At 49.0% G+C, this 26,321-nt stretch overlaps 11 protein-coding genes across 11 annotated transcripts; 6 read left to right on the top strand and 5 right to left on the bottom strand.

Annotated features, from left to right (window-relative positions):
- Window positions 1-1,561: 1,561 nt before the first annotated feature.
- Window positions 1,562-5,221, top strand: ACHE_10371A (uncharacterized protein; the record flags this gene model as incomplete). Its single annotated transcript, XM_043278531.1, has 1 exon — window positions 1,562-5,221. One exon carries the CDS (start codon window positions 1,562-1,564, stop codon window positions 5,219-5,221), a length of 3,660 nt encoding a protein of 1,219 aa, XP_043131491.1.
- A 713-nt stretch (window positions 5,222-5,934) lies between these two features.
- ERV25 (emp24/gp25L/p24 family protein) lies at window positions 5,935-6,811 on the top strand (the record flags this gene model as incomplete). Its single annotated transcript, XM_043278520.1, has 4 exons — window positions 5,935-6,150; window positions 6,229-6,355; window positions 6,418-6,718; window positions 6,793-6,811. The coding sequence occupies 4 exons, from the start codon at window positions 5,935-5,937 to the stop codon at window positions 6,809-6,811; spliced, it is 663 nt and encodes a 220-aa protein (XP_043131490.1).
- A 483-nt stretch (window positions 6,812-7,294) lies between these two features.
- On the top strand, window positions 7,295-8,271 carry EMI5 (succinate dehydrogenase assembly factor 2; the record flags this gene model as incomplete). Its single annotated transcript, XM_043278508.1, has 2 exons — window positions 7,295-7,754; window positions 7,817-8,271. The coding sequence occupies 2 exons, from the start codon at window positions 7,295-7,297 to the stop codon at window positions 8,269-8,271; spliced, it is 915 nt and encodes a 304-aa protein (XP_043131489.1).
- A 405-nt stretch (window positions 8,272-8,676) lies between these two features.
- cpcB (40S ribosomal protein RACK1) lies at window positions 8,677-10,029 on the top strand (the record flags this gene model as incomplete). Its single annotated transcript, XM_043278497.1, has 4 exons — window positions 8,677-8,756; window positions 8,874-9,000; window positions 9,096-9,413; window positions 9,604-10,029. The coding sequence occupies 4 exons, from the start codon at window positions 8,677-8,679 to the stop codon at window positions 10,027-10,029; spliced, it is 951 nt and encodes a 316-aa protein (XP_043131488.1).
- Window positions 10,030-11,724: 1,695 nt separating this feature from the next.
- On the bottom strand, window positions 11,725-12,230 carry ACHE_10367S (uncharacterized protein; the record flags this gene model as incomplete). Its single annotated transcript, XM_043278486.1, has 2 exons — window positions 11,725-12,192; window positions 12,222-12,230. 2 exons carry the CDS (start codon window positions 12,228-12,230, stop codon window positions 11,725-11,727), a joined length of 477 nt encoding a protein of 158 aa, XP_043131487.1.
- A 169-nt stretch (window positions 12,231-12,399) lies between these two features.
- ACHE_10366S (transcription factor domain-containing protein) lies at window positions 12,400-13,730 on the bottom strand (the record flags this gene model as incomplete). The annotated part of the gene is made up of 2 exons (XM_043278475.1): window positions 12,400-13,142; window positions 13,193-13,730. 2 exons carry the CDS (start codon window positions 13,728-13,730, stop codon window positions 12,400-12,402), a joined length of 1,281 nt encoding a protein of 426 aa, XP_043131486.1.
- A 1,285-nt stretch (window positions 13,731-15,015) lies between these two features.
- Window positions 15,016-16,752, bottom strand: ACHE_10365S (putative MFS transporter; the record flags this gene model as incomplete). The annotated part of the gene is made up of 6 exons (XM_043278464.1): window positions 15,016-15,211; window positions 15,281-15,923; window positions 15,973-16,241; window positions 16,292-16,463; window positions 16,516-16,576; window positions 16,630-16,752. 6 exons carry the CDS (start codon window positions 16,750-16,752, stop codon window positions 15,016-15,018), a joined length of 1,464 nt encoding a protein of 487 aa, XP_043131485.1.
- Window positions 16,753-17,303: 551 nt separating this feature from the next.
- ACHE_10364A (isocitrate lyase/PEP mutase family protein) lies at window positions 17,304-18,445 on the top strand (the record flags this gene model as incomplete). Its single annotated transcript, XM_043278453.1, has 3 exons — window positions 17,304-17,781; window positions 17,856-18,337; window positions 18,389-18,445. The coding sequence occupies 3 exons, from the start codon at window positions 17,304-17,306 to the stop codon at window positions 18,443-18,445; spliced, it is 1,017 nt and encodes a 338-aa protein (XP_043131484.1).
- A 612-nt stretch (window positions 18,446-19,057) lies between these two features.
- Window positions 19,058-20,506, bottom strand: ACHE_10363S (TPR domain protein; the record flags this gene model as incomplete). Its single annotated transcript, XM_043278442.1, has 1 exon — window positions 19,058-20,506. The coding sequence occupies one exon, from the start codon at window positions 20,504-20,506 to the stop codon at window positions 19,058-19,060; it is 1,449 nt and encodes a 482-aa protein (XP_043131483.1).
- Window positions 20,507-20,799: 293 nt separating this feature from the next.
- On the top strand, window positions 20,800-22,132 carry ACHE_10362A (SOS response-associated peptidase; the record flags this gene model as incomplete). The annotated part of the gene is made up of 3 exons (XM_043278431.1): window positions 20,800-20,826; window positions 20,874-21,429; window positions 21,492-22,132. The coding sequence occupies 3 exons, from the start codon at window positions 20,800-20,802 to the stop codon at window positions 22,130-22,132; spliced, it is 1,224 nt and encodes a 407-aa protein (XP_043131482.1).
- Window positions 22,133-22,324: 192 nt separating this feature from the next.
- ACHE_10361S (uncharacterized protein) lies at window positions 22,325-23,223 on the bottom strand (the record flags this gene model as incomplete). Its single annotated transcript, XM_043278420.1, has 5 exons — window positions 22,325-22,391; window positions 22,442-22,472; window positions 22,523-22,602; window positions 22,657-23,066; window positions 23,128-23,223. 5 exons carry the CDS (start codon window positions 23,221-23,223, stop codon window positions 22,325-22,327), a joined length of 684 nt encoding a protein of 227 aa, XP_043131481.1.
- Window positions 23,224-26,321: the final 3,098 nt, after the last annotated feature.

The raw sequence follows: 26,321 nt of genomic DNA, 5'->3' as shown, positions 1-26,321 counted from the left end.
GGTGTGGACCGGACAGGGTTGTGGCGGCGAGATATTCAGGGTCCAGGATGGATATGGCTTTGCAGAGACTGATTGACTCGATAGACTATGTGAGGAGCAGAAGTGTATATGCCTAAGGCATAATAATAAACGCAATGTCCACCGGGATTACTCCCGGGATCATTGCATACATACATTATTTACATAGCAAGATCCTCCTATTCCATCAATGCACGTACACTCGGACGTGTGTCTGTACCCGCCGGGATTCAGGATACGAGCATTGCATCATTCGCAACCCGACTGAGTCAGGATCACTTGTCCTGCACAGTCCAGTCTGTATGACAGACAACGCAGCCAGCAATTCAGCCAAGCTTCTGTCTATTGAAAAGCAATCGGAGGAATAAAGAGTGACACATTCTGGAAGAACGCTGAAAGAACCTGTTGTGCATACCATCCCCCCCTGGTCTGTGTTGGAAACCGTGGTTATGGAACGAACTATCGGTGGTTCTTTTTTTCGGTAGCAAAAATCCATGGTTCGAGGGTTGATGGACAAGAACTATTGGCGGTGCGGGGCAGGAGTGGTCATTGCAGTAGGAGAGTACCAGTACCGATGTAGTGTTACCAGAGACCTCGCACAAGAGAGACTCCGTTGGGATGGAAATGTGATGAGTTGACATTATTATATATTTATGAATTCTACATAACATGTACAGTGTAGGGAGTGCCCAGTAGTGTAATTTCGCAGTGTAGTGTAGATGCAGTGGGAATAGGGTGGCCCCTGGGATTCTAAGTTATGCCCCTGACCTGGCCCAGTGGAGCAAAGTCCATCTACAGTCAGTGCTTGGTAGTCCCAACACATGCTTTTTTTCTTTGCTTTTTTCTTCAAGGTACTTAGCTTGGTTGACATTGGAAATACTTATTCTCTTTCATGAATCATAAATACTTGCCTGTACCTCCAGTGCAAGGACTGACTCGATCTATATCCCTCCGTACCCTCCCGGATATTGTACATACTACTGCGTACGTCGATCGTGTGAAACTCTAACCGCACCTCCACTTCTCTCTCCTGATTTCCCCCAACTTTGGGTGGTCTTTTTCGTCTTTCCCTCCTCGTCTCTCTCTTTTTACCTTCGTTTTTTTTTTTTCTCCTGAACATTCTTTTTCATTGCTTCTTTCATTCTTTTTCTCTTCAATCTTTTTTCTTTTCGATTCTTCTTCTACTTTATTACATTCATCACATTCTTCAGTTCTACCCCGACGGCCGTCACGTTCCCTCTGCAAGTCAAAAAGAAATTCCCCGGATTCCAAAACGTTCGTTGCTTTTTCTTCTCCTCTTCTGCTGGACATGAAACGGTTATAATCCATTCTTACCACCTCTCATATAATCTCACGGGTTCGTTCATATGCGTTGGTGATCCTGTGGCTGCGACTTTGAAGCTGACTCTGTCTTGTCCTCATACTCTAGAATGACCGGGCTTTTCTAAACCGTGCTTACGAAGCTTCTCCAATTCTGAGCTCAAAACGAAATATCCTTATATAAAGACCGAGACAAGCGACTCCACGTCGCAGGTGCCACAGGATGCCCCCCTTAAGCAAAACTCCCGAACCTTTCGATTTCGGGTCTGTTTCCCGCTCTCGCAGCACAAGCATCTCCAGCGATGGCCAGCTCCCACGGATCAGTCTCCTCCTCCCGCCTCCCGTTACCCCTCAGCCAGCCTTCATTGCCTCGTCCGCCGCTTCGCAGATAATCACCGCGGATCAGGAATTCAACACAGCCGATTTTGTCGCCGATGACCGCGATGGGGAAGAAAATGGTGACTCTGCCAGTGCGCTGGTTATGCCAGAAGCTCTCTCGCATCTAAACGGTTTCCTCGACCATCTGCTTTTCAATATCCTGGCTGTCTCCAAGTCCACACAGCTTTCCAGCATTCGACCCGCTGTCGCTGAGGTGCTGAAGCCTCGCCTCGCCAAAGAAGTCGTATCTGCCGCTGATGATGAGTTAAGTGAATACATGGGTGGTGAGGGTGATGAGCATCTTGAATTCCGTGGTGGCCAGCAACCTACCGGTGAATTCGATCTCGTCCGGTCGTGGAAGCGTACTCGACTACGCTGTATGGTTTACACCCGCTTAGGTGACATGGAGGAGGACGAGGAGGACGAACACATCGTCCGCGATGGTCTGGCAGAGACAGAAACCGCCCCACGGCGCTTTGCTAGTCATGTCGATAATATCACCCCGGCTGCGGCCATCTTTCTCACCTCCATCATCGAGCATCTGGGTGAGCAGGCCTTGATTATTGCTGGTGAGACCGCAAGGTCCCGGCTGTCGACCAAGCTCAGCCTCGAGCACGATGAAACTACCGAATCCGGTGCGGAACGTGGCCGCATCGATCGTCTGGTCGTTGAAGATTATGACATGGAAAAATTGGCCATGAATGCCACCCTGGGCCGGCTCTGGCGTACATGGAGGAAACGAATGCGCACTCCGAATCTGTCCCGTACGCTCTCGCGAGAGTCTTTCCGTCGTCGTGGCATTGCATCCACTCTGGCGAGCAGCCGCAAGAGCAGCGTGGTCACCATTGATGAGCTTCCTGCGCGTTCGGTGACCTCGTTTGAGACTACTGAAGCGCATGAGGAGGACATTGACCCAGCATTTATTCCCTTGCCCATGTCGGAGCACGACATCAAGGAGATCTCCATTCCGGGCTTCTCAGCTGAACCGGAAGGCGAGATTCGGACCATGGAGGCTGTCGTGGCCCACAAAGTGCGTCCACGAAGTCTCATGGTGCTCCCATCTCCACTTCCCCGCTCCCACTCCGTGGCAAGTTCCCCTGTAACTGCTCCCGAGTCCCGTCCAAAGCTGAACCGCCATGCCCGTTCGCGCTCGCTGCCCAACAACTCGTATTTCCCTCTGGACGTTGTGGCAGCCCAAGAAGAGGCTGCGTCGCCCACTGATGAGGGTGCCACTAAGCAGGAGGATGTTCAAGATATTGTGTCCCCCACTCCGTCGGAGGAACGACGGCGGTTGGAGACCATGTACGAGCAAGATGAGCCTGTTGATCCTGAATCGCAAACCGGTCTGGCAATCTCGACGCCCACGGCAACTGAATTCTCAACCGAACGTCGTCAATCCGAAGGGGCGAAAACACCTACTGCACGACACTCCATCATCGCTCCTTCTCTGTCAGGTGCATCGGTTGAGGTTGAGGTCAGCCGGCCTGGCAGTGCTCAAACAGCGTATCTGAACGAGGAGACGCAGCGTGGTATTACTGAAGTCATCGAAGCTCGGGGGACGTCGAGACCAACCTCGACCATCCAGCGTCCACGGCGTAAGGCCAGTGACGACTCGAAAAAATCCCTCTCTGCTTCGGCGTCCAGCGCATCTGGCATGCCGGAAGAGGTCAAGGTACCCATTCCGACGCAAGGGACTGACGCCGACTCCACCGACGCACAGAAAGTGGCCGACGATGCGTCCAAAGCCAACGATGCGAAGAAGACTGTCGAGAAGACCTGGTTTGCTCTTGACGACGAGGATGACGATGACGGAGCTGCCCCTGCTCCTTCTGTTCCTAAACGGCCATCGGCTGAGCGCGCCGGCCGGTCCTCTCCGGCTATTTCTAGACCCAATCGGGCTTCCGTCCAGCGAATTCCCGCACAAGTGTCGGCGCATTCCAAGTCGGACAGCAACAGTGAAAAGCGCCCGCCTACTGCAGGGTCTTCCAGCTCTCAGGTCTCGAATAAGCTGAAAGGTATGGTTGGTCGATCACCGCGCGGTGAAACTGCGTCTCTGCGTGTTCGCAGTTCTTCTGAGACTAGCCGACCATCGAGTGGTAGCAGGAATTCGCCAGGGTTGGATCAGCTTATTCAAAGCGATGAGACGATCCATTACACCCTGACACCCAAGAACATGAGGGAAATGGAGGAACCTGATTCGCCTCGTTGGAAGGTAAATCGTTCGAGCACGGCGGATTTGGCTGATTTCTTGAAGACCACTGGTCCTCCTGGTGATCAAGGCCCGAAGGTGAATTCCAAGTCACTTGCCAGACCAGTATCCAAGTTTCAGCCGATTGCGGCAGCCAGCGAGGTTCTCTCGTCGCCTAAGGATGCGAAGCCTGCCGCCGATTCGACTCGCGACTTTGCTAGTTCTGTGAAGTCGAGCGGGCCATCAGGCCCAACTATTGTGAGAGAGGCTACCAAGACTCCTGACACCGCTTCGAAACCCACGCGTCGGTTCTCCGATGCTACGGAGCTCTCCAAGAAGTTCATTAGGCCGGATAGCGGTTTGTCCAACTCGACAAGAAACACCACTGGTCCACGATTGCAGGCTCGTTCCGCTGTGGCTCCCAGAGGAGAGCAGACATCCGAGCTTATTGACTTCATTCGTGAGGGGCCACCGACACCCGGCTCTCATCGCATCTCCCGCTCCGTTGCACCATTCAGGAATACAATGGACTCCGATGACATGAACAACTCTGCTTCCCGGGCTTCCGGTGAAAGTACTCCTAATGGCTCGATGGCCACCAAGTCTCACACCTCGCTGGGTTCCCGCACGGGACTCTTGGACTCGTCCAACCGTGCCAATGCCAAAGCAGATGCTCCTGCACCCACATCGGCTTCCTCCGGTGGAGCGAAGGCATTTGACGGCGATCGGATGCCTGCCCGGAAGCAACGACGGGTCCGGGATCCGTATGCCATTGATGATGACGACGATGAAGAGCTTGAGGAGCTCCTGAGACTTGAAGAGAAGCCTCAGCGTAAGGAGGAAAGTCTAATTGATTTCCTGCGCAGCGAGCCTCCTCCTGACTTTGATTCGACTCCGCAACCGCTCGTCACGACCAACGTAACCGCTGCTTCAAGCAAATCTCCAAGCAGTCTCACCAGTGCATCCGCCATGAAGGCCCGTTTCCTCCGCAACAACACAGAAAAAGCACCCATCTCGAAAACCTCCAAGTCATCTCTTCGCTCCACTCAGACTGATCCTCGTCCTTCGGGTCAGTCTGATTATGCCACCAAGGTTGGCATGGAGCGAAACGGCGGGAATAAACCAGCTGCAGTGCATGTCACTCATGGGACAGCCATGCCCAAGAGACATACCGAGACCAGTGACTTGGCTGACTTCCTCAAAAATACCGGGCCTCCAGAGCCTCCTCGGGTACCTTCAGCTTTTGCAACAAGCAAGGCAAAGGACTCGAATGGTATCTCCCGGTTGTTTGTGCGGAGAAAGAAGGTTGAAGCTTGATTTGACCTTTTGCCTTGACGAGTTTCCTTTCCCTTGTTTACCGCCCTCCCCCCTTCTTTCTTGTATATGTGTCGAGGCTCGCTGTGTCTATGGCTGTCATGCGTTTTGGAGCGTCCGAACCAGTACGATTATCTGAGCCATTTCTTTTTTTTTTTTTCGGCCTTTTCTTTTTCTTTCATTTACATCCCTTCTCATTTATGGCTCACCACGATTTTGATATATCTGATTTTGGATGCGCTAATACCTTCTTATTTTCTTTTATTTTTCTTATTTCCTTTAATCTCTATTGTTTTCTGGCCTTGTGGATTTGATCAGAAACAGCGGGAATATCTTGGATTTCAGCATTGGGTGGACTGCTCCTTCTTTACTGTTTTAATTACCTTGTCTTATTATAAACCTGTATATAGGAGTTTATTCATTCTCTACAATTGAGATCATGACTTTCGATTAATAACATTTGCATCATATTATGGTGTTTGTTACTCTCGAATATGGATAGAGTACAGAGTACAGTACTAGTAGCAAGCGGAAATCCGCCCGGAACATTATTACTCCACCCCCTTAGCAGCGGCGTGGCATCACCAAAACAGTTCCTCCGGCCTCGAACAGAGTACGTGTCTCCGACGGGTCTACCGATCGAGAATCCAATTCTTATCCGATCCCATTTATTTTCTTTCCTTCCCATGAGTTGAAAGAAACCGAAAAGCGACAAGATGGGATTCACATTAAAATCACTCCTCCGCCCACTCCTCTCCCTCCTCGTCCTCGTGCAGTTGACATCGGCGCTCCGATTCGATCTCCCCGCTGTCTCGGGCCACAGCTCGAAGAATGAACGCTGCATACGGAACTTTGTGCTGAAGGATCAGCTGGTTGTGGTGACGGCGATTGTAGATGGGAATAGGGGCGATGGTCAGATGGTCAACATGCACGTACGTTTTTCCGTGCCTTGCTGAGGATGCCATTGGGCGCAATTGGAAAGACAATGCTAATGGAGTGATATGATATAGATCAAGGATGCTCTTGGCAACGACCACGGCCGTCCGAAGGACGTCGCCGGCGAGACTCGCCAGGCCTTCACCTCTCCCGCGGACATTGCGTTCGATGTGTGCTTTGAGAACCAGCTCGTTTCGCACAGTACGTCCTCCATTCTCGACTACATCTACGCACGCAAGCAAGAATACTGATAAATGATGCAGACGCCGTCACCAACCCCTACCGCTCCATCGAACTCGACATCGATATCGGCGCCGACGCCCGCGACTGGTCCAGCATCCAAGCGCAAGAAAAGCTCAAGCCTGTCGAGACCGAACTGCGCCGCATTGAAGAGCTGGTCGCCGAGGTAGTGAATGAGATGGAGTACCTGCGTGCGCGGGAGCAGAAGCTGCGGGATACCAATGAGAGTACCAACGAGCGGGTTAAATGGTTTGCGTTCGGGACGATGGGGATGCTCGTTGGGCTGGGGGCTTGGCAGGTTGTTTATTTGCGAGCTTACTTTAGGTTTGTTCCAGCCCTTTTCTTCCGTTGTCGTGAATTTCGGGTATGTTGGAAGTATCGGTGGCTGACCGCAACAGATCCAAGCACCTTATCTAGATTTATTGATGGGGTGGGTTATTGGGGATTGACGATAATATGTGTTGATGATAATAACTGTTCCTTTCCTGCCTCGTCTTATGACAGAATATGAGCCTGGATTCAACAAGAATACAGGACTTGAATACTTTCGGATAGAATACGCTTATTCCAAAATCAAGATTATGAATTTTGCTCTTCGAATTGTAGTAAAGTCGAGGATCCAATGCTTGGGCATTTCAAAATACCGATTGGCGCATTATCATCAAGAGGGAATCCTATGCGATTCCATATCCTGTTAGTCTAAAGCGCATCGGGTCCGTAATCCGCCGGCCTCCGTTGGCCAGACGATGCAAACATCACAAACAAGCCGCAGCATGAACTCCGGATGATGTCAATCCCGCCATCCTCGGCCAAACCTGGGCACGTTTATTCATATCCTCAATCTCGACACTCCCAATTGATACTGAACAGTAATATTCAGTAAGAGTGTTTAATAGCAAAATGTCTGTACCGCGCCTCATCACCCGTTTCCTCCGTCCCTCGACGACAACTTCCAAACTCCCCTCCACCCACACCTTCGGCACCACAACTATTCGCAACAGCGACCATGAAAACGACAAAAGGCTACGCCCCGACTTATCCACCGCCCCCGAACACCGCAAGGGCCAAACCTCCAAGCCCGCCAACCAAGCAATCCCCAACACCACGTCCACCATGACCGACGACTACCCGAAAGTCGGCGCGAAGAGCGCACCCCCGGAGATGCTGAGCTCGGTCGATCCGAACTACAAGCCTGCGGATCCGTATCCCGGGCGGGTTGAGCATTTCACGGGCGGACGGCAAAAGTCTGGGGCGCAGAAGCCGGAGCTCGGGGTTGGGGAGATGGAGGGCATTACGTTCAAGGTTGAGCCGTTGAAGAGGAAAGGGGAGGATTCGGCGACGATGAGGGCTAGGCTGCTGTGTATGTTCCCTTCCGTTATACCTTGTGATATGAATTGAATGGGTGTTGACGAGTGACTACAGATCAGAGCCGCAAACGTGGAATTCTTGAATCCGACCTTTTGCTCTCCACCTTTGCTGATGTCTATCTCCCCGAGATGACGACCAAGCAGCTTGAGGAATATGATCGCTTCCTCGACGAGAACGACTGGGACATCTACTACTGGGCCACGCAGGACCCACCTGCCGAGTCTGCAGCTACTGACGGCCAGCTCGCGGAACAGCAAACGCAAACCCAGGACACCGTGACGGAGACCTGGAAGCGTACGGGAGCTAAGAGCGGCGAGTGGGCGCAGACACATGGCGCCTTTAGGGCTGCTTATCGGCCTGTTCCATCGAGATGGGCGGACTCGGAGGTTTTGGGGTTGTTGAGACAGCATGTGAGAGATAAGAGCGCGAAGGGGTTTGAATCTGCGAAGAACAAGAAGACTGCTGGTGGGGGATTGGGGAGGATGCCGAATATCAAGGTGTTTTCCTGATCTGCGAGTCCTTATGCGCTATGCTCTTGAGGCATCGGTGCATTGAGATCGCCTGTAAGACTATGTAACTTTCGATACTGTTTATGTATGATTGTATAGTAATTCTCCGTGATTGAATATTATTATATCATTTATCGTATTAGCAGTGATTGATAGCCATAAACGTGGTTGTTGTCGTACATTTAGGGTAATCTGTATTATCATCACGTGACTCGCTTAGGCTAGGGCTACGTCCCCACAGGCGGTGGTTTAGGGCACGGGCGGGCACGCAGCTTGTCTGTTCGCCTCGTCGAAACTGCTGTGATTTTATCCCAGCCCCAGAGAGTCAACGACAATAGCTCCGCCCGCGTTCATCCTCCTCCTCTCACCTCTCGCGGTCCCTTCATCGTCTCCCAGACTCCGATCATGGCTGAGCAGCTGGTCCTTCGCGGCACCCTCGAGGGTCACAATGGCTGGGTTACTTCCCTGGCTACCTCTTTGGAGAAGTACGTCGAAACAAAATACTGGAAACGGGATTGGAAGAGCATGCGGAAAAATTTGCGCTGGAAAAAATCATACGGGAAATCTTGGATATGGATTCTGACTTGAGATCTTTTGATTAGCCCCAACATGCTGCTCTCTGGCAGTCGCGACAAGTCCCTGATCATCTGGAACCTTACCCGCGACGAGCAGGCCTACGGTTACCCCAAGCGCAGCCTCCAGGGTCACTCTCACATCGTCTCTGACTGTGTACGATTCCCCACCCTCTGTCTTCAGCCGCGAGAGCGAAACGAAAACCAAAGAAGGAAAAAGGCGAGAAAAAACAAGACTGACGGACGATATAGGTGATCTCCTCTGACGGTGCCTACGCTCTTTCCGCCTCGTGGGACAAGTCCCTCCGTCTCTGGGAGCTCGCCAGCGGTGCCACCACCCGCACCTTCGTCGGCCACAACAACGACGTCCTTTCCGTCTCTTTCTCCGCCGACAACCGCCAGATTGTCTCCGGTTCTCGTGACCGTTCCATCAAGCTCTGGAACACCTTGGGTGACTGCAAGTACACCATCACCGACAAGGGCCACACCGAGTGGGTTTCTTGCGTGCGCTTCAGCCCCAACCCCCAGAACCCCGTCATCGTCTCTGCTGGCTGGGACAAGCTTGTCAAGGTACGTTTCTGGCTCTTTTTTTTTTTTTTCTTTCCGAAGAGTTCCAAAGATGTTTGCATATATACGTATTTGCTACTTCAGAGCCTTTTGGCCATGAGACAAAAATCACCACATGCCTGAGGAACTCCTTATCATTACTATTTTTTTCTATGCGAAACTTGCGAAAGAGAAATACTAATGACATGAAAAGGTCTGGGAGCTCGCTTCCTGCCGTCTCCAGACCGACCACATTGGTCACACCGGTTACATCAACACCGTCACCATCTCCCCCGACGGCTCTCTCTGCGCCTCCGGTGGCAAGGACGGTACCACCATGCTCTGGGACCTTAACGAGTCCAAGCACCTCTACTCTCTCCACGCCGGCGATGAGATCCACGCCCTCGTCTTTTCCCCCAACCGTTACTGGCTCTGCGCTGCCACCGCCACCAGCATCACCATCTTCGACCTCGAGAAGAAGAGCAAGGTCGATGAGCTCAAGCCCGAGTACATCGAGAAGGGCAAGAAGAGCCGTGAGCCCGAGTGTGTTTCCTTGGCCTGGAGCGCTGACGGCCAGACTCTCTTCGCTGGTTACACCGACAACAAGATCCGTGCTTGGGGTGTTATGTCGAGGGCATAGATGGGAGATGTCGTGATGATGAATGGAAGCAATTAAAAAGTGTGCGGAGGGGACCTTTTTCTTTTTAATCTGTTTATTTATTATCATGTCTCTATTTTGATATAAACAGAGCAACACTACAAGCAAAAATTCTCAAAAAAGAACTAAAAAGACATGCGGCTGGCATATCGGAATGTATGAGCCATGATGGAATGACAGTAAATTATGTTTCGTACCTGGAGTTTGCTCCGCCTTTTCACTGGGAGTAGTTCTATTGGAATTTACTCTAGCCTATCTTTGTACAGGACATTCATTCCGACCCTCCATACAAATACATAGCCTTTTGGCAACATCCTGCAACTCACTGTTAAAGTCCTGGATTCCATCAGCATGCGTAGAAATATGCTCAGCAATCCTTTCATGGAACCCTCAAACGCAGCAAAGTCCCTGATATAGTCCACAATCTGTTGGGCGTCATAGTTGTAGTTGTCTAGGAGGGACGAATTGCTGTCAATTCCTTTCATGCATTTTTTGCACACATCGAAGAACTATTGCCATGCTGTCAATCTGTGATCACATTGTCGTGTCTCATCTCTTAATTAATGGGGTACACATACAATGCTGTAGTGGCGGTAGAACATATACTGAGCCATCTCATTACCCTCAGGAAGATCCTCCTTCATAGCGCCAGGAAGTTTGTCGAAGTCCTCAAGGGTTTCCTGCACGGAGTTAGCAGAAGAGATTCGGCAGTGCAGTGCAGTTGCAGTTGCAGTATGGTACTAATGTACTGAAGTTTTTATGTTGCTCTCTACGCCATCCTGGGCTAGGTGGGCGAGACCGCAAAGGTCTTTGGGTCCGGTTTCTAAGGGTCTTCTGAACATTGTAGCTGTGGTTGTTGTTTTATGAGAATCGATCGTATGATAATATTGATTGCTGGGGAAAGGAAAGTGAGTCCTTGAACCCCGGGTACATACATACCCCTAAGCCTAAATGACCGATATTGATACACAGAACAGGGCACCGCTGTGGATAACATACATTGGAATGACCTCAAATGTTGCCGAAACGGGTAGCTTCCACTGTAGATCTGGAAGAGATCAACCTCAATTGAGATTACAGTGATCTCTGAAGAACACGAGATTGTTTGAGGGACTCGCATTCCTCGCGTTTCGGCGACGTACAGATAGGCCCAAAAGTGATGGTCGAAGCCCATTTTTTGAGCGCAAGACACGCGCTCGAACCTGCGGAGGTATTTGATTAGCATATAATTCATTTGTTGTATGGTCTTGTGCGCATGTGTTTACCGTAGATGGTTATGAACCCTCGCCGCTAATGAGATATCAGACTTCCCACCCAACTGCAAACACGTTGCCAAAGAATACGCATCCTCCATGACCATAGCCGCCCCACTCCCCGAGGTCGGCAAGAAGGAGTGGGCAGCGTCGCCAAGCTGGACAACTCGCGCACCAGGAGAAGCCCAATTTGGTTGGGGGTTGCGCCAGGGCAATTTTCAGTCGGTGCAGCGGTGATTCGGGGTTCCTTTGACGAGCTCGACCAAGAAAGCATCCCAGCCTTGTGTTTACTGCGAGGCTTTGTCCATGGACACGGTTTTGTCCCAGTTGTCTTCTGCGTTGTGGTCATCCTGTGTTTTAGAGTCGGTTAAAATACACTAGCGTAGGCGTGCAGTATATTGCAAAGTGAAACATACCCGGTGTGTCAATATATAGCATATTTGCCGTTCAGTTTTTCCCACGACCATACCGCACCAGGGCCAATGTGCATCGATGCACGGTCAGGCTGATTCTCACACTGCTTTGCAATGATGGGGTTCTTCAAAGCTTCACCAGCTGGAAAAGCTGCCCTATAGTAGGCGAATTCCGAACTGATGGCAACATCCTTTTCGCCCAGGACCAAGGACCATGATTTAGAACCAACCCTATCAGCAGCGACAACGATGTCGGCCGTGAGCTTTTGTCCACCAGTGAGGATGATGCCTGCTTCGTTGTCCGTCTCGAAATAGTCATCCACAACGGCTGAGAAATCTATCGGAATACCTAGTTCCTGGGTGTACTCCCACAGCAGAGTATTGAGTTCCGAACAGTTGACGGGCAAAGATGCATTTTGGCCATCGCCTAAAGGCCACGCTCCGATCCAGCTCCCGTCATCCGACAGAGCACAGAGTAACTGGGGATTCGGGCGGATTTTGGACCGACTGCCACCATTAATATCTAGTTGGGTACGTCGTGACCAAAATATTTGTAGATCTCTCAAGAGCGAGTTCCAAGGGGGGCAATGAAGTTATGCACTTATGCACTTCCCGTCCCGGAAGGCATGAATTTTTTTCCCACCGGAGGGGTACACTTTCCTCCACTCGGAGGGCTCGTCAACTCGTCAAGGTGGTAGATTCCAGATAAAGTCTAAGTCTAGATATCCTGAATCCAAGTCCGTAGATACGCCATCCCATGATCCAAATGGTGCCATCAGTGGATCCAATGGGAGTGATAGCCAGTCACCGAGATTATCGAGTTGGTTGGCCCAGTCGATCATGCCCGGATCCCAGGGGGTCTCTTCGGCAATAAGCTGGCTCAGTTTGCCACTGTCAGGGGCCTCTTCTTGATTTGGTTCATTGTTCTGGTTTCCTAATCGGCCCGATTTGGCAAATGTCTGCCGCAGCCGACAAACATGAATTTGTAGTAGCGATGCGTACTGCGAGACAAGATGAATGTCATCTTGCTGGTTCGACTGTAGGGCAGTAATGGCCTGATCAAGCAGGCGTAGTGATTCCTGCAGTTTTGTCGTTCGCACTCCCAAAGAGAGAGCCTTGAGGAGGAAGACTGAGGAACTGACCATGCGTAAAAAGATCCGGATGGGAAAGTATTGGAGTAACTTCGTTTGAGAAAGGGAGACGATCCGTGACAGGATTGCACAGGCACCATCGATTACTTCTTCAAGGAAGTCGTACTCATTTCTGCTGATATTAGTTTGGCGTGCTCGTGAGATGAATGTTCCATCGATAGTTCTTTGTGGCATTGTGTCTGATAGAACCCGTTCAACAATTCCTTGTACTCCAAGGGAGTTGGTAAATACTCTCAGATATTGGTACTCAAAATGTAGGATATCGTCATAGTGAAAATCTGAGATAATGTTAGTCTCTCTGTCGTCTAATCCCAAATATAAAACTCACTTCCAGTTTGACGATGATTTCCATTCCACGTAGCAAGCTGGTCCTTGAACTGTTCCAAGGATTTGAAATCAATACTTCGATGGTCGTTATCCCTGGCTCCGAAAAAGAACTTTTCCCCGATTACTCGGACGAAGCCAGTCAAACATATCCACGAGGCCATGAAGTTTGTCCATTGCGGATCGACCAACAAAATATCATTAAGGTTCTTTGGCTTGTACGTGTCAGACATAATCGGTGGACAACCAATTCGAGAGGCCAAGAGACTCGAAACAATGAACAAGAGCGCTGGAAGACGTTCGCGTCTAAATTCCAGGTGCTTGATATAATTCCCCACATCCGGGCCGTTTGCAATGCTAGACTGTTCTCTCGAATCAAACACCCCGAGCTCGTGGGCAAGAGCCAATGCAGAGCTCACAAGCATCCACGACATTCGGTCCGATCGTCTTGTCGGCTCTACGACGTCCTGCTCCCAACGTTCTTGTATCGGTGTTTCTTCCGTGGTAACAGGCGGGTCTCGATCATTAGGTGTGGTGTGCATCAAGTCCGAATCCCATCCATCAGTTTCCGGAGGAAAATGTAGAGCTCGAAAAATAACACTCTGTGAGGAGGAGGAGTGCCTCGATTGTTCCAAGGTGTCTTGTTTTCGCTTTAGAGATTTTTTCTTGTCCTAGAGTAATCCGTAATATAAGATGCTGGCAATGCTGCCACAATCTGTGGTGAATGATAAATCCTCTGGATGTGCCAAAGGGCCCTGGAATGGTATGATATCGCGCAGATATCATCAAGATAGTGCAGCACAACATTGGTTCTTGGGTGATCAGCCAATAATGGGTGTTATGAGAAGCAAAGAAATCCGTCAAAATGGGAGACGCGGGGGCCATGTTCTTGAAAAACCTATTAGTGGTCAAAAATTGGTCTATGTGGAAAACGTAGGCGTGTGTTCGGCTAACATATCCATTAGGAAGACTGCCTCATGCGCAGCGAGCCATCCCCCCTTGACAAAGCGGCAGTGCTCCCAGACCTCTAGCACATCATCTTCCTTGACATGAGATGCTGTATTCGGAGTGGCTGTGGGTGGCGCAGGTATGCCTCTTTCCTCAAGTGCCGCGTCGAACAGAATGTCTAACGCGTCGTGGCCGCTGGTAACCTTCTTCTGCAGGACCGTACTAGAAATCCCATCTGCGGATTCTTTTTCAATGTGCAACTGCTCTCCTCCACTAATATCAGAATGCAGCGACCGGCTTATGTATGTATCTTCCCGATCCTGGCCTGACGATATCTGAGTAGTGGTGCGCGAATTCCGTGACTCTAATCCTCGTTAGTTGAGCTTACTTTTGCAAAATGGATCGCTCTCGTACCTGTTTTCCTCCTTGACCAAGGTTTCTCGGTGGTAAAACAACATCCAAGATCCAATTTTCCGCATCTTTTACACAGTTGTTGATGATGCGCTGGATCTAACTCGCATCTGACCTTTCTCTGACGGCAGGGGATGCATGCCTTGTACGCTCGTTGATATTGATACTCGGGAGCCGCTCTGCTTCGAGAAGCGCGGGGCATTTTTTTTTTTTAAATCCTGTGTTGTGAAGGCTGATAAATGAATGAGGAGGAGTACGGCATACTGGGAATAGCCGAAGAGAGGCGGTCCCCTGTCATGCTTACCCGAAATGGCAAGGGTTCTGCGTCTCCACGGTGTGGGGAAAGGTGGAACAAATCTTATTGGCATCAACCACACCAAAGAGCACAATTATATTATATGGTCTACGAGCGGAGAAGTTTCTCAATATATTACTCTTCATTTGTCATTCGGTACTAGCTACACACTCTCAGGTCAAATAGCGGAACTGAGGATTCTTATCTCCATCTCTGGTCACATCGACATGAACGTCCCTAGACACAGTACCGTAGAGCCTATCCCGCTTCTTATTCTCAAGGGTTAGTTTTGCATAAAGTCCCAGGGCCATGATCGCAATGCATCCTGTCAAGCCGCATCCAATGGCACAACCTCGGATATAAATTGGACTGTGGTTAAAGAGCAGAGATTAGCCGGATTCTTTCCCACGAATTGAATGAAAGAGGCGAAAAGCCCACCCTTCGGAGTTGGGGAACACGGCACTGCTCACGAAGCTCGAACATTGCCCAAAAACCGCAAGCAGCGCCATCCCGGCAGATTTCTTGGAATCCCCGCCTTGGTTATTCAACAGCCAGGTTATATTGATACTCAGTGCTGGGAAGATTCCACAAGTAGCAAGCCAAACACCCAAATACCGCACTCCAGTCTTGTATTCATCTTGCACAGCCGCCAGGATCAGGTAGCCAACCATCCCAGCAGTCGCAGAGAATGCGATAACAAGCCCTCTTCCTCCCCATCGGTCTGAGACAACCGCTGCCACAATGCATAGCAAGAATGACGCGAAATAGGGAGGAGCAGAGAGACCTTGTGCATCGACTGATGTGTACCCCATGTCGTTGAGGATGGTGGGGAGAAAGTTGGATAATCCTGCAAAGGAGAAGTTGCAACAAAAGTGAATAGCCGTGTGCACATAATTCTTGTAGTCCGCCAGTCCGTTGAAAACTTGTCTACGGTCGAGTCGTGTTTTTGCGGTGTGGTCAACTGTCTGCAGCCTCTCAACAGCGTGAGTTTGCTCCGTTTCGGTCAGGAACTTGGCCGTGCCCGGAGAGTCAGGGAGGAAGAAGAAAACGACAACAGAGAAAATAACAGTAGGTGCACCCTCTGCTTACGTTAGTCAAGGTAAATGAGATTGTCAGGCCCTAGAACTTACCAATGATAAACAGATACCGCCACGATGCGATCGAATGTCTAATCTGTATTATTCCATACGCCAAGGCGCTGGCAAAACAATTGGCGACGGGGGACATCCCCAGCAGCAGTGAGACCCTGAATCCAAGTTCATATCGTTGGTAGAACAGCGATAAGAAGTATGGAGCTCCGGCTCCGAATGCGGCCTCAAAAACGCCCAGAAAACATCGACAGATGATCAACTCGGCCATGTTGTCCACTGCACCGGTACACATGGCTGCCGCACCCCAGCTGGACAATCCTCAGCTCTCGTATAGGAATCATGGGAAGGAATCACATACCAGATGCATAGCATGGCCACGTAGATATGGGCAGGGAGGAGCTTCCACAGGATCGTGGTCCATTCGAAAAGAACATAGCAGATATAAAATGAATTGAGAACCCAGGTCCATTGCGAGTCACTGAGCCCTAAATCATTTTCGAGGCCGGCGGTTTTGGCATTGCCCACATTTCCTGTTCTTCTTCTCAGCAACAGATGGAAAGGGTGGTCAGGATGGGTACGCACCCCTATCCAGGTAAGAGAGAACGTAGAGGATGCAAACGATGGGCAATACGCGGCGGTCGAACTGAGCATGTTAGTTACTGCGAAAATGTTCAATCATCAGAAGAGAGACCATACCTTCCTTCGGATGTAAGCTTGCTCGGAAACCGAGACTTGGATACGCTGGATAGCATTCTTCTCCGCGTCTATGGACTCGGCATTCTCCACATGTTGTGACTCTGTATCCTTAACGGCTTCCATGGTGGCGTGATTTTTGCGTATTAGCGAGCCGTTGTATGTCAACGACTAGGGCTTTAATATACCTGTCTTCCAATCCCCGCGGGGATACAGGGCCACAGTGATTAACTTGTGACTTCCCTGGATTTTCAAGCTAAAGACGGCATACGCTTCATCTTCCCCTCATTTCTACCCCATGGGGTAACTTTGATCGTTCTTTTCGTCACGGTTAATTGGTAATATCCGCGCGATATTATCACTGAATTCCAATAGGTATGGTGCGATTGGACGTTTTCCTTGTTTCTGATTAATAGTATTACATCAATTGAATGAGGGGGATAGCTCAGACACTTATTCATACTTTCATTGAGCCATTTTGGGTGCATCCCGTACGTACTTGTAAATTGCTCGTTGCCACTCAGCGCGGAAATTGCCAAATACCCGCCTGCTCAATGTGCAAAATATCCGCGCAGAGAGAACATATTGACAAGTATTTAAATCGAATACTTCCCACAAGCATTGCTTTCATCTAACTGCAAACACGTGCTTCCGTTCAACAATCCAATTAGCCCAAAATGAGCGTTACCTACCCTTTTCAATTCACCACTCCCGATCAACCAACCTTCAGCGGAGACGGTACCACTACATCCCTACCTATTCAACTCGAGAATGTACGCGGCCGAATCCCCTCCGCCCAGGCATCTCGTCTCCGAACCATGATGCTAGAAGCCCACAACGATCCCAACAAGATCATCGCCCATGCCTGCAGCTATGATGGACTCTCCTCCCGCTTGGTGGAAGAAGCAGGCTTCCCGATGGTGTTTCTAGCAGGGTATGCTGTGGCCAGTGCCTTTGGACTACCGGATACTGGCTACATTGCTATGGAGGACCTGTGTCGGAAGATCCAGGAAGTGGTGCGTGTGACGACCGTGCCTGTTATGGCAGATGGTGATACCGGGTATGGAGGTCCGATGAATGTTAAGCGGACGGTGGAGTCGTTTGCGATTGCTGGAGCGGCTGGTGTGATGATTGAGGATCAGACGTGGCCGAAGCGTAAGTTTCCTCCCTTTCCATCTTTTTGGTCAGGATTATAATGTGCTTTCCGACATGAATGTTGATTAGTGTAGGCTGTGGCCATACAAAAGGTAAATCCGTCGTCTCCCGCGGTGAAGCATACGCACGAATCCAAGCCGCATGTGACGCCCGCAACGAGGGCCATGACATTTTTATCCTTGCGCGAACCGATGCCCTTATCCATGGCTGGGATGAAGCAATGACCCGGGCTAGAGAGTTCAAGCGTATTGGCGTGGACGCTGTCTTTGTCGAGGCCCTACCAGACCGGGAGGCGATGAAGCGATGCGCTGAGGAGGTTGACATTCCCATTTTCGGGAACATCATCGAGGGCGGGAAGACGGAGAACCTGTCTGCGTTAGACCTTGCCCAGTTGGGTTATTCTGCCGTTGCGTATCCATGGACATTGGTTGCAGCAAAGCTGAAAAGTATTCGGGAGACATTGGACAATTTGAAGAAGAGTATGACGGTGAGTGCACCGCCGATGATTCTGGGATATTCGGAAGTTTGCGAGGGTGTTGGGTTCAACTGGTATTGGGTAAGTTGGCCCTTTTCTAAGTGAGGTCTATCTCTTCGCTGACTGCCTTAGGATCGGGAGATGCGATACGAATATGATCAAGATGGACTTGTGAATTTACGTCAGTAATTAGTTATTAAATTCCTTGGTCTGAGCTGAACCATGCAATTTTAAACACTCCATAGAGTGAATCATTATGGTAAACCACACGCCACTGGCCTTTTTGGACTAGCTAAGTGTCAGAAGGGAAAGATAGAAGGAAAAACAACAGTCTTGTACAATGCTTGGTATACACTAAGGAGCAATGGTACGAGAAATGAGAACGTCGATACGGTTGGAGTAGAGGACGATGGAATATTCTTATATTCGAAGTCCAGTGAGGTGATATTGGTACTTTGCTGTAGGATTAATTTCAACTATTGACAGCCGGCAGTAATAGCTGTACTTCGGAGCGCCCGTGCTCTGCCTTCTCAGCCAGTTACTTGTTTGATGAGTGGGAGCTGAATCCCCTTATAGTCGAACAGCTCCCTCGACGTGACTTCAAAAGAGCTGAATCATAGAATGGCGATCTGTTCTGTGTAAGCGGTAGACTCTACTAGACACTGAACTCAAGCTACGCAATGTGATGTATACGTGGCAGTATGTAGTAACAAGAGCTTTCTATACAAGTATGCGGTCCACATACATCACATTTGATTTCCTATTTTACATACAAGATATCACTTTAAAAGCATCCGAGGCTCATTTCTTTGACAATCGCTTCAAAGCACCATCGGCCACGGCAACCGCGTCTTCAAACCCGAGCCCCACAGCCAGTGATTTACTTTCCCGATAACGTTTAACAGCTTCTTCACGCTTTCCCTGCATCTCCGCCAGTTCGCCAAGGTTATACGTTGCCGCCACGCAGCTAAGATCACAATCTTCGTCACGAACGGGAGGTTGTATGCGGGCTGCGACATCAATCGCCTTTTGCGCCCATTTTTTGGCGGCATCTATGGTTTGTTCGCGGGGAACAGGTTGCTGTTGTTGGCGGATCCCTCTCTGAACCTGTCCGGCCATCGCTGTAGCGACACCATTGAGAAGTGTGACCTGTTTGCAAGTCGGGGACTTACCCTCATCCACGCGAAGCAGGTCCAGTGCGCGTAGGTAAAGTGGCATGGCGAGCTCGTACTTCTCTTGGGTGACGTAGGTGGTTGCCAGATCAGTAAGGGCGGTGGCCATCTCCGTAAGGTTCAACCAGGAGTCACTGTTCTCATTCTGCGATCCACCACCAACAGGGAGGCCGAGAGCTTGGCGACGGTACATTTCTTTCAATGATAATTCAACAGCAGCGACCTGCGCCTGCTCAGCCTTCTTCTCATCCTGAATGTAGTCGCTTGAGTAGAGTTCCGCAAGTTTCATTTGTATCCCCACGGTCTTCTTGAGCGTTTTGTCCTGCTGGAGATCTTCGAACTCCTCTAGTTCCCTTATTCTCTTCTGCTCCTCGAGAATTTCCGGGTCGTCAACCACAACCTTATCCTCCTCTGTCTTCTTCCTATCAGACACAAGAGCCGCCTCCTTGCTCTGGAGAGTCTTCTTCTTCCGCATATCATCTACCCAGTTCAGCGCCTCGACCTTCGTCCGCTCCAACACATCAATCGCCGGCTTAACTAACCCCGCCTTCTCCAACATCATCGCCACCTGCAACTTGATCCCAATGACCTCGTCCGAGAATGGATGCAACCCCATCTCAACAGCAATATGCAACGCCTCCTTATATGCCTTTAATGCCTTAGGCGGGTTAAGGTCCACTTCGGTGTAGTACACGGCCGTCCGGAGCGTCTCGGCCACAGGCGGCGGGAACTTGTGGTACTGAGGTCCCACGCGAGTAATCTCAATATAGGCGATGTATGCAAATAGTAGACCGGCTCCGATGGTGGATATAAGGGCGATTGGGAGGAGGATGGGGTTTTTGCGCCAGATTCCCTTGGAAGCTTCACGGAAGCCATATCTCATTCGTTGCGCAAAGCTGAGGTAGCGGATTTGGAGGAAGGCATTTCGAGAGACGAGGGGGTTCAGGAGTCTGTAATTCGTGTGGAGGGGCGTAGGACGGTTGGTGTTACTTGATATTGATCGTGGCAATGGTTGAGGGGTGTGCTGTGCGGTTTTTTGTGCTGAGGCGCAGGCGCGCCGCGATGCTGCTCTGAGCATGGTGTATATTCAATGGCGCTCGACCATATACGATCTCAAGAGATCAATAAAAATAAGTTGAAAGAGATCCGCAATATTTTTTGCGAGAGAATGTATGAAGTTGAATTTGGAGAACTTTCTGCCGCTTCTGGAAGAATGGCTGCGGGTGGTCCAAGCTCCCGCCTTTGCTATGACGTCGGAAGTCATAACCGGATAACAGTTAACAGCACGAATAACTGCGATAACGCCAGAAGAATTGGCAATGGTTCATACATGACAATATCATATGCACACTGTTCATAATTAGTTGCAAAATGTGCGGGCGATATTCTCTAGGCGTTGTAGGTATGCCGTCCATTCCGCACCGCGTTTGCGCTGACTGGTATAGCGCATGGCCTTCGTCCGGCAACGCCTCGAGCAGCAAGGCATGCAAGTCGACGACGCCCCGGGAGATGATGAAGTACGCGAAACATACAACTTTGCGCCTGGATACAACGGTGTTGTCTATTGCGCCGATCCTGGAGAGAGAGACCATGGAGCTACAAGAGAAACCGAAGAAGACGAAGCTACAGACAAAGCTCAGGAAGAAATTCGGGAGCAAGAAGACGAATATAATACTCAATATCTTGGTCTTGAAAATGAGAGTGCGACCAAATATAAGCTTCAAAGCATGAGATGGGGTCTTATCCCATTCTGGACAAAACGCAAGCCTGACTACGGCTCTCTCATGCGAACCATTAATTGCCGGGATGACTCGCTAATTGAAGATCGCGGAATGTGGACATCGATGAAACGGAAGAAGCGATGTATTGTTATTTGTCAGGGATTTTACGAGTGGCTGAAAAAGGGTCCCGGGGGAAAGGAAAAGGTGCCGCACTTCGTCAAGCGCAAAGACGGTGAGTTGATGTGCTTCGCCGGGCTTTGGGACTGTGTCCGATATGAAGGTAACCGGGAGACTTCTTGCTCTGTTCTCAACGCTGTTCCTGGACTGACACATTTGTTCAAGACTCCGACGAAGAATTGTATACCTACACCATCATAACAACAAGTTCAAACCCCTACTTAAAATTCCTTCATGACAGAATGCCAGTTGTTCTCGACCAGAATAGCGGAGCAATGAAAACATGGCTAGATCCCAACCGGACCACATGGTCGAATGACCTGCAGTCCATTCTCAAGCCTTATAAGGGCGAACTAGAATGCTACCCGGTTTCAAAGGAAGTTGGCAAGGTCGGGAACAACTCGCCCGACTTTTTGATTCCAATCAACAGCAAGGAGAATAAAAGTAATATCGCAAATTTCTTCGCTAATGCAAAACAAAAGAAGAGCGATGAGCCTGTCAAGACTGAAGGCGAAAAGAATACGACATCCGACATGTCGGAACAGAAAGTCACCAAGGATAACGATGAGAATCGGACGACACAGGACAATGAATGGAGCGAGGACAACGCCCCTGTGCCAGTACCTGGTGTCAAGAGGGAACATCCACCCGATAGTAATGATGAGATTGGGGTGACGGAGCAGAAGAAACAGAAAACCCAATTTGTTTCACCTTGGAAGCAATCCAACCACAAACCAGTGAAGAAGGCGGATGAAAAGAAGTCAACTGATGGCTCTCAGCGGATTACCGACTTTTTCCGAAAGTGACATACTAATTTTGTATTGGGCTGGGGCTATGGAATGGCGTTTGGAATGATGTTCAAGTAGCGTTTCGCCTGACTCTACCTATAGTAACTCTCGAGATAATGGTATGCGAACTGTCCAGCAGCTTATGGGATGGTACACCAAAAGTATAATACAGAACATTCATATCGTTACTTATATAGCCCCAGCATCCTTTTATTGAGATTCGATTTCGCGTAGTCTCTGGACCAACTTCCCTCTGAGGAATGGGCTTGGCGCAATACTGAATTTCGAGTTAGTATGTTCAAATATAAATTCGAATCAAGCACTTACATTCCGTCTCGAGTAATAGTTCGGTATGTACCTGCGATGGTCAGCTTAAAGGCAGTCTTGCTGTCAACTGTAAAATCATACCACTCGGTTGGTAATTCCCATTCCCATTAACGAATTTACCCTCACCATCGACTTCAAGACTCCCAAAAATGTCCTCAGGCCTGTCAATCCGTCAGTAACACCCTCACATCATACCCGCACAATTATTCCCTTACCATGGAATCCGCCCATACTCAGGTGGCCTTCTCTCATCGAAGACATGTATCCATCCTCCTCGTCCAGCACCACCAGCACCACCCTGACCACTGGCGCCGCCACTCGAGTCCGCGCTAGCCCGCCGTCTCCGCGCTTTCTGACCGGTCAACAAGACCCCTCCGGAGCTCAGATTAGCTCCAGATGTGGAAATCATCATCTGGGCCTGGGAGATGTTGTCCGGGTCTTCGTGCGCATGTTTAGAAACGACTTCTTGCAGGATATTCAAAAAACCCCGGTTCTCTTTGAAGGATTCTGGCGTTGGTGGTAATTTGGACGTGATTCCAATGGGCACGTTGGGGTTTGTCGGTTTCGATGGTAGGAGGGATAGGATATGGCTTTCGCCAGAGGCTGATTCATTCGGAATGACATACTACATATTAATAAAACAATCGTGAGTAAGTAGACAGTTAAAGCGAGCGACGAGGACTTACTATGTACGGACGGCCGTCCAGCGTGGTCACGGAACGAATCTGTGTCCGTTTAGGGAACCTGAGTCCCTTACGGACAACTAGCCTTATTGAAAACATCTTGAGTGTCGAGATATGGACGAATCCGGCAACATCGAATCAAAAAAAGGTCAATTCTAAGAAGTTGAAGCGTTGAAGTCGCTTATGACGATGTAGAGGACAAACAAAACAAACACACGTGACCATGTGGAGCATAGTGCCCTAATGATGCATGTTGCCCCCATTCGTCTAATTACAATAATCGGAGAATGCATAAAATGAGATGAGTATGTTTAATATCATTGCCGGTTATTTCCCCTATTTTCAACAGCCTTGATTATGGTGAAGGTGCTACTTATGACTGAGCCAAACATCCAAGTACCCGTCCACGTCAAGATTACTATTAGGGTGCACCTTTCGTTAAAATGAGCATCTTCAGCCAAAATCTCGCAATAACAACATGATACCTCATCATTCTATTCCAGATGAATACTCAGCTGATGAGTGAGAGAAATTCTTCGACAATCGTGATGCCGAACATTACTGCTTCAGTCTGATCTGCTACATCTGTAGTTATGGATTACCATTGATGTTAACGATTCAAAGTTCCCAAGCCTGCGTGATCATAATAAATCTGGAATATGTACCGTTGATGAGGTAGAAAATTTGCAATCTTTTAGAAAAAAGCCTGGTGGAGTGTTATCCGCATGAGTGAGTTATTATAGAGTATCAAGCAGCATAAATTATTGGCTGACGCTTAGTTTTTTACAATCAGAAAAGCAGCACATTCATATATTAGGTGTTGCACTATATACAGGCGGTACAGGACCGCTAATAGTTCCCTTGCACGAGAGAGAAGGCCTGATATATCGCCCGATGGCGAGAACACAAGAGAAACACATTGTAGCGCCCAAATTTCGTGACTCATCCAAGGAGTTAAGGGCTCATTGGGATTGGGTTGGTTATCCTGTTTATGCCTGGTTGCTCTTCGACAAAGATGCAAGGAAATCAGCCATGCTGTGGTACCGAGAAATGAGTTTAGAAGGCAATCTCTTCCTCCGTGGTTCATCTACGTGCTTATCGTGCTGACGACCGGGCAACACATGGCTCACTTTGATTAGATCCCGTTCGCACCAAGACTGTTTCAGATGCCATTGTCCTGGCTTTAGAGCAAGCAGAACGAAGAAAATTGAAGAAAACATTCAGTCGACCTGTTGGTCAAGAGATATCGCAAGCCAGGACCTACATCATTCCGGTGGAAATTCTTTACATTATTCTTGATTGCCTTCCATCTCAGACAGTGACCGATGTGGAGAAAGCCTTGGACTTTCGCTTCAGTAACACTTTCTGGCGATCGAGGATCTCTGTCAAGTTCTTTCATGAGATAGAGGACGTGGCCGATGATAACCTCGATTGGAAGCGTCTATACCTGAAGTTACAAAGGCGTTTCGAGAGGTCCAAGGCATTAGCTACACGCAGATACTTATTAGAGCGCCTGGATGAAGTATTGAGCGTTCTTGAAACGTCAACCAACGTCTGTATCTAGGAGAGAACCATATTGAATTAATCTGCAATTTTCATGACCAACAGTATTTTCTTTAATTGGCTTTCATGTGTCTAAGAACATCTTTTCTTAATTTCTAGCAACATATTGGTAATTGCTTGGGCGTTTTTGCTAGCATCGAGTTTGCCCTTGGGCCGAGACCCAATGATGCTCAGAGTGCTGGTGTATCGATTAAACTCGTAGAACTTCACGAGCTCACCAATTCTCAATGGCCAAAATTCCCCATAGCCATTTGCGCTGCTTAAATGTCTCCCCAAGCGCCTGTAGATAATTTTCCAATCGCTCTTCCCCTTTGGCCCATTCTGAATTCTGATTCCGATGTCTCGCCGCTTTTGTCTGAGTGATTAAGTAAGGAAGATAGGTGGTGTGGTCACCCTCACCTCAATCCACTTCACAGATGTGATGTCCGTGAAACCCCGCCCCCCCAACCCCAACCTAAGATTTCCGATATTCAGGCCGGTGCGCAAAATTATCTCTTACGTCGAAATGGTATTGAAGGATTGCCATCCACAATCCACTGGTGTTCCCGGCGGCGCTATTATCTTTTTAAATTTCTTTAAGTTCGTTTTCGAAGGTCAAAAAAGGTTGTATACCATTAGAAAATTAGATATCAGCCCCTTCATATGTCACGTTTATGATAAAGAATGGATTTTACCAAGGATTCTTCCAATTCCCAGCGTCTCGGTGTCGGATTGCTTAAGTAGAAAAAAGAAAGAAAGAGGACCAGATGAGAATTGAAGTTTCAAAATGTAGAAGGGTGAATAAAAACGACGCAAGCTGCAGTTGAAAACCAGGAAAACTTATTAGCTGTGTAGTTCAAACCAAACCGACAGAGGGAAAAGAGAGAAGAACGAAGAAAAGGAAATGGCGAGCAGAATTAGCGGGGCGCATCTATTCACTACAGATATTCTACCTAGGCGGGTACATATTGCACAATTCACATAGAAGGGTTTACTCCTATCTCGAGTTAACTTTCGAGTATCTTAAGGTCAGGATTCGTGGACTTGCTTTGTCAACAGAGGCATTATCATTTGATTAACAAGTACCCTAGGTAATATACCATAAAGGAGCTTGTCATTCATTCATGTATAGGGGAGGTCTTCCTACATGTCGTTTCTCTACAATGTGTTATTTTAGGCCACACGCCAACCACTTATTTTCGACAAGCACAAAATCTCGTGGCTTCATGCTATCGGAGCATGATCAATACCATTGTTATATCTTCTGTAAGTAGCGGAGAGTAACAAAGGTGGTTACGAAAAACCTTGATGTATGCTGTGAGATCAAAATTCCCAATATGTGCCTGGCTGTAAAAACAGTATAATACACAGACTTGCAGCCACTGTTTGGAAATAATTTGGTTCTGCTATCTCCGTATCAGGGCTTGGGGAATTTGTGCCTAAGGTATCATTAGCCCGATTACTGCATAGTTTGCATCATTTGCATATATTATCACATGACTTTGCAGTTCACCAAATTCAAAAGCTGCGATCATGGAGAGTCGGTGATCAGTAGCCCATCGATTTTATATTTTATCAATAATATTCCTAATACCCCAATTGCATTTATGTTTTCAAGAGATGACGGAGTGATACATAGAACCTGAATAATTTTG

Source organism: Aspergillus chevalieri, chromosome 1 (genome assembly GCF_016861735.1).
Source record: "Aspergillus chevalieri M1 DNA, chromosome 1, nearly complete sequence".
Classification (NCBI taxonomy): domain Eukaryota; kingdom Fungi; phylum Ascomycota; class Eurotiomycetes; order Eurotiales; family Aspergillaceae; genus Aspergillus; species Aspergillus chevalieri.
Note: the sequence above shows the minus strand (reverse complement) of the source record. Positions and strands in the feature narration are given on the sequence as shown.